Source organism: Cebus imitator, unplaced genomic scaffold (genome assembly GCF_001604975.1).
Source record: "Cebus imitator isolate Cc_AM_T3 unplaced genomic scaffold, Cebus_imitator-1.0 Scaffold622, whole genome shotgun sequence".
Lineage (NCBI taxonomy): Eukaryota > Metazoa > Chordata > Mammalia > Primates > Cebidae > Cebus > Cebus imitator.
Genome location: NW_016107937.1, coordinates 377,825 through 384,741, shown reverse-complemented (window position 1 = coordinate 384,741; position 6,917 = coordinate 377,825). Strand labels below are relative to the sequence as shown.

Here is a 6,917-nt window from a genome sequence, read left to right as displayed (position 1 = left end):
AAAGATGAAGCAATTACTCTGTTAGATTTCTTTTCTCACTGAATAATTTCTCTAGAGAGATGGCATTGACACAAGGCAAATTTACAATGGGAACCCCCCACTGTCTAGTTTTTCTCTGCCTTCTCAGTCTCAGTATTTTTCTTTTTATATTAGAAAATCCAAATGATAACATTGATGTCTGCCATGGATTCCCACATTGCCTTAGGTTTACCATGTTACTTTCAGCTTAATTCAACTTTTCTGATACAGTTTCTCCCACACCAGTGTCACAAACTTTGTGTCAAAATTCTACTGGCATTTAACCTTTGTTAATCTGTGTTATGGACTAGATTGTCCCCCCCCCCCTCCAAAATTCATATGCTGAAGTTCTAACTCCAAGAGCATGACTTTTGGAGACACAATATCCAAAAAGAACATTTAAGTAAAATAAGGTCTAGTCGGGGGGCCATTCCCTAATCCAATATGACTTGTATCCTTGTAAGAAGAGATTAGAATACAGACATATGAAAAGAAAAGACTGTGTAAAAACATTGGGAGAAGATGGTCATTCACAAGCCAGGAAGAGAACTCAGAATGAAACCAATTTTGCTCACACTTTGATCTTGGACCTCTAGCACCTAGAACTGTGAGGAAATAAATCTCCATGTTTAAGTCACCAAGTTCATGGTACTTATTTGTGGCATCCCTAGCAAACTAATACACTCTATGTACTGACGAACAAATAGAATGATTTGATGTTGTAACGAAGCTTAGCTTCCTTAAAGACTAGTACTACTTTTATTTGTTTTTAGTAAACTTTGTACTGAAGTCTAATATACACACAGAAAATATGCACAAAATGTAAATGTACAGCTTCATGGATTTTTACAAAGTGAACATACTTGTATAACTTGCCTCTAAATCCTCAAATAGAACATTAATAGTACTCTGCAATCTCTCCTCATGCCGTTTCCTAGTCACTGACCTCAAATTATCTACATCTTCACTTTTAACACTATAGATTAATGGTGTATGTTTTTAAATTTTCTGTAATAGGAATTATAGAGTACATATCCTGTGAAGTCTAGTCTTTCAGTGAACACTACACTGGTGCTAAATATTATGTTGGTGATTTTTATTCATGATGATGAGCGTGATGAATATGTAAATAATTCCTTCATCCCACTGCTCTATAGTAAGTACACCAAAATTAATGTATCTTTTCTACTATTGATACATACACAGGGTACTTCCAGATGTGGCTATAACAAAATTCAGTCTTGTACATGAGCACATTCATGCATTTCTGCATTGAATTATGAACACATTATGGGCAGAAGTACCGGTTTCTGGACTAAAAATATTTTCAGCTTAAATTTATGCTGTCTAATAGTTTTCCAAACTGGTTATATCTATTTGCATTCCCACTAGGATTATATGAGAGGCTTATTTGTTCCACAGTCACATCAATGCTTAAAATATCATTTTTTTCTGTCATTCTCCAACATATAGGTACAGACATATAGGTACAGATATATAAAGGTACAGTTATCATATAATTGTAATGTACATTTCCCTAATAATTATTAAAGTTGAGCACACGGTCATAGTTACTTGGCTCTTTGAAAATATTTTTATACAGCACCGGTTTGAATTTTGCCTGTTTTTCTACAATCATTTTTTTTTAAGCAGGGTGATATTTTAACACCATCCCTAACCTTACTAATTTTGAAAGACTGTTTTTCCTCTACTCTGGGTTGTGGTTTCTTTTGTGATCTGCGAAGGTGCAGCTCAAGCCCATGAAGGTTAACGTGCAGATGCTGAAAAAATTGTTGGGTCAGGTTGACGCTGCTGGTCAGGGGTGCTTTAAGGATGTGCTAGGGCTAGAAGAGGTGGCACTGGGCTGGGAGCCAGCACCTGCCTGCTGTTTGTATCAGAGCACCATACAACAGTTTCAGGAAAGAGTTGATTGAAAGACTGAAGAGACAAGAAGGTAGTCCTAAAGGGTACCTCATGAAGTAGACCATTGGGAACTTCTGTCATTAGACTTATACATGCAGTGACCAATAATCAAGATTAACCAAAATTTGAGGATGGTCAGTCCTGAAACATTTTATTGCTGACATGAAGAAAAATATCAGTTGAAGACAGTGCAAAATGCTTTGAAAATAATAAGGCTTTCCAGGCAATTTATGATGCATGGCACAGCAAGGCCAATGTCAGGTAGATGACAAAGTCAATTTTTGTTTTATTCCGCTTAACAATGTGGATGGTCACTTCTCTGAACTTGGTGGAAGAGTGCATTTCCCAGTGAACTATAGTGTCAGTTCAGAGGACTCACTGCTACAGGACTGTAGCGATTAGGCTGCCCAGGTCTGCAGAAAATTTACTGAGGAGGAAGAAGAGAAAAGCTGCCTCCCTGCTGTGACCCTCTCCAAGGCAGCTTACTGCCTCATGGGAGGGACTTAGCTGTTTCTTCCTCTTCCTTTCAAGGTGAAAATTTATCATCTATCTATCTACCTTCTCTAAAATGCTTCAATGCCTATGAAATATGGACACTCTCCTTCAGCCTGCTAATGAGCTCAGAACTCTGCATATTATATATAATTGTTGCTTTATATAATTCTTCTTTGCATATATACATATGTACACATACATATATACACATATATACGGTCTTAGGATTTGGATTTTCACATTTATTTCAATGATTAAATTTTTTTATAATTTGCATGAAATAATCCTAATATATGAAATAAATTGAAGATATTCATTTGTCCTTTTTATTTCTTATTTTTCTGGACAATTTATGTGGATTAGAGCTTTACCTGTGGGAAATCTTTGAAGGCTGAGTGGTTGATAATTCATTCTCCGACTTATATTTATGTTTGTGTATTCCAGTGTCATGAGGCTTCTTCTCACCTGGGTCTCTATGGGGTTTTTTTAGCTTGAGGTTTAATAGCCCGTAAAACTAGTGTAAATACAAATGCTGACATGAGCATTAATCTATTGTCATAAATTCTTAAATAAGACTTTTTAACTCCTCCATCAAACACAGCCTAGATGGACTAGTTTCATCCTTATTGTTGCTGCTGTTGACTCTGTGCTACTGTAGACATTGTAGCCCTTCAATAATCCTAATTTCATGAGGGCATCTGTGCTCTCATTTCACACCTTGCACGCACTCCATCATTAGTCTCTCATCTTCTTTGTATGTGACGATATCTTAAGTTCTAGGTGACCTATAGGGGAACTGCAGGCCTCCACACCCACAAAACACACATCTTCAAGATTGGAAGACAGTGATCCTATGTGAATGTGAGATAGTAATATCATTACAACCACATTTTATACCTTTTGGGTTGATGTGGTTTTAGACATGCATTAAACAGATTATCTATTAGCTTTGTATCTCCTTAGACAGACTTTTAGGTAACGTTTAATTTAGAAGCCTACTGGTCATTTATTCTTCCTCTAAAAAGCCAAGAAATAAACCAGGTATGGACTGTGGAAACAGAAATGTGCCTCATTGTGGGCCAAAGCACTGTTGCATTTTAGGCTTGAGATGGGGTTAGTATAGGCAGAGGCTAGAGCTGAGATGACAGCTGGGTATGCAAGGGGTGAAGCTCACATTTCAGCTCAGACATGGTAAAGTGGAATGCTGACTTCCTCTACAAGAGATGCAAAAGTATTTAGTAGAGTTAGCAGAAGAGATGTTTTTTAAAGCTTACTGTGCCAGACACAGTGGTTTACCCATGTAATCCCAATACTTTGGGAGGCCCAGACAGGCAGGTCACTTGAGCTCAGCAATCCAAGACCAGTCTATGCAACATGATGAAACCCCATGTCTACAAAAAATACAAAAATTAGGTATGGCGGCACACCTATAGTCCCAGCTACTGCGGCAGGGGTGAAGGGTTGAGGTGGAAGGATGGTTTGAATCCCTAAGATCAAGATTGCAGTAAGCTGTGATCATGCCATTGCGCTCCAGTCCATCCTGGGTGTTGGAGTGAGATGCTGTTTCAAACAACAATAACAAAGAGCTTAATTTACGTTTAAGAAGCATTCTAAAACTGCATGCCCAACTCCTTCCAAAAAAAATAAATAAATAAAACTGCATGCCCAACTCCTTCCAAAAAAAAAAAATTCAGGTCTTGTTTTAAGGGTTTTATTTTCTAAAATATAAATTAGATCTTTTTTTAATTTACATTGATTTCTTACTATAGAGCTTCTTACTTTTGGAGCATGGGCAGACAAAGCTATATTGAATTCAAAATTTCTGTTAATTGGTGTAAACACTCATATTTCTTTTATTGACATTCCATAAAAATTCCCCAGCCCTTCAAGGAAAATATATATTTTTGGATAAATTTGTATCTAACTAAACGTTATGAAAAATCATAGGCTAAATAAAATATAAACATGACAAAAATCAGTACTGATGTTTATTTAGAAAACAATTTCCTTTGGAACAGTTGTTTGGATAAAGCCTCTTTCACATCCTTATTCCTCAGACTGTAGATCATGGGATTCAACATGGGGATCACAGTGGTATAAAATACAGCTACCATTTTTCCCTGTTCCACAGATTCCTTTGAGGGAGGTCTGAGATACATGAAGAAAAGAGTTGCATAAAATACAGTGACAGCTGTCAGATGAGAGCCACAGGTAGAAAAAGCTTTGTGCCTGCCCTCTGTAGAGCGGATCCTTAGGGTAGCAGGAAATATGTAGAGATAGGAAATGAGGATGATAAGGAGAGAATACGTGAAGTTGAAACCAGCCACAACAAACATTGACAACTCCTTGTTGTAGGTGTCAGAACAAGCCAGCTTAATCAGTGGTGGGTCAGCACAGTAGAAGTGATTAATTTCGTTGGGGCCACAGAAGGCTAGGTTGTAGGTCCACATGGTCTCCATCAGGCCAGTGAGCGCTCCATACACATAAGGCACCGTGATGAGGAAAGAACACATGCTCTTGGACATTTTGCTGCCGTAAAGCAGAGGGTTGCAGATGGCCATGTACCGGTCAAAGGCCATCACGGCCAGGATGTAGATCTCAACATGGACCAAGGCAATAAAAAGGTAACACTGTACCAGACAGGCAGAATAGGAAATGCTTTTCTTCTCTGAAAGGAAAATCTCCAGCATCTTTGGAGTCACATTGGAGGAGAAGCACAGGTCCACGAAGGATAAGTGGCTCAGGAAAAAGTACATGGGCGTGTGGAGCCGAGCGTTGGCCTGGATGAGGACAATCATGCCAAGGTTCCCTGCCACCGTGACCATGTAAACGGCCAGAAACAGCGTGAAGAAGAGAATCTGTAATTCCCAGCAACTGGTCAGTCCCAGAAGAATGAACTCAGTCACCAACGTGAAGTTTCTTCTCATCATTTCCTTCAGTGGGAGATGAGAATTTTGGATTAGTACAGACATTTTTAAAGGGCAAACATTTTTATATTTTCTTATAATATTGTTTTGCGTTCCTCCTCTGCAATTTTTTCTGACTTTGTGCTGTCTCTGGAGACACTAGAAATAGTGATTTAATTGAAACAGGGTCTGATTAAACATTTAAGCATTAATAAACAGTCACCTGGCTGCTATGTCTCAATTGCCACTCAGTTTCAGGCCTTTTGCTTTTATAATTGCCCTTTTATTTCTTTTTTTCTGTTAATCTTTTTGATTCATGTCATTTAATTTCTTACTCATCTTCATTTCTACTTTATTTTTTTTACATTTTGCTTTTTTACCTCAGATTTTGAGGTTTCAGATTTTGCTACCAGTGCTAATAAGCAAATGAATACTCACTGCTTATCTGAATTAATTATTTAGATAACTTAGCTATAAGTTGAGAACTTGCTACCAGACATTTTTTTCTGATTATAGTTTATTCTTCCATGCTGTATCAGATAAAATCCCTTAGGTTCTTGTTACAAGGGTAGTTAGAAAAAATTAGAATACATTTTAGCTCATTCTTTTTGTGATAGAATATGCTAATTTAGACTACCTGTTACTTTTGGGTGAAAATAAAAGAAAAGATAAATATTTGAAGAGGCCCAATTGAAAATATTGCAGGAAAGCTTTCAGAATGTCCACTAACATTATTCTAGTTAATTTCATAAACTTCAGAGAAGGTAATTTTTTGGAACAACAGACCTGAATTAGAGCATGGAAATGACTTTGTCCAACATGTCTATCTAAATTTGTGCATACTGAGCATGAATAGCAAAGTGGCTAGAGAGCAAAGTGATCATCCAGACATCCAGACAACAGACAGACTTGACAGAGTCTGAACCTGCACTAGAAGCTAGTACCTCTCCCATAACCAGGTAAGTATTTGCTCCTCAGAGCCAGAGCTGGTATTTATGGGACAGCTTTTAAAAAGTAAATAAGTAAAAGGAAAACAAAATAAAAAATGACCATAATTTCTTTTTTTTTTTTAATTTTCAAACTAGATTTGCTATGGCGATAGAGTATCTTCTGGCCAAGAGAATGTGATGAAAGAAAAGTATGCTACTTTTATCCATCCCTTGACAAAAAAGGCTTGCCTTTCCCTTCCTCTTTACTGCCTCCCATTGGCTGTAGTGTGGATATAGCACTGAGCCATGCTGGATCACATAGATGTGAACAACTCTTTACAGGCAGCAGAGAAAAAAGAGTGAATTCGTTGGAGCTCCTAAAACCTTCGCAGAGCTGATCTGACATACCAGCTCAGAATTTTATATAAATGAGAAATACATTTCTAATTTGTTTGACTGTTATTTTGTTTTGCTTCCATAGGAATTTAATCCATTTTCTAACTAATATATACACTCTTAAGGTCAGTGCTTCATAAGATTACTGTAAACTTGACTGCTATATAAGATGAAAATGTATAAAGTGATGACTAGATAGAATTTAATCTGTGAGAGATTTTACTCAAGGACTATGGTATGACTTATAAAA

The 6,917-nt window shown here is 37.2% G+C and overlaps 1 protein-coding gene across 1 annotated transcript; it reads right to left on the bottom strand.

Annotated features, from left to right (window-relative positions):
- Positions 1-4,406: 4,406 nt before the first annotated feature.
- On the bottom strand, positions 4,407-5,366 carry LOC108295160 (olfactory receptor 5M8-like). Its single transcript, XM_017517201.1, has one exon. The coding sequence runs from the start codon at positions 5,364-5,366 to the stop codon at positions 4,425-4,427; it is 942 nt and encodes a 313-aa protein (XP_017372690.1). The 3' UTR covers positions 4,407-4,424.
- Positions 5,367-6,917: the final 1,551 nt, after the last annotated feature.

Bases quoted from the DNA above. Each gene is read 5' to 3' on its own strand.
- LOC108295160 (XM_017517201.1), bottom strand. From the start codon at position 5,366: ATGATGAGAAGAAACTTCACGTTGGTGACTGAGTTCATTCTTCTGGGA.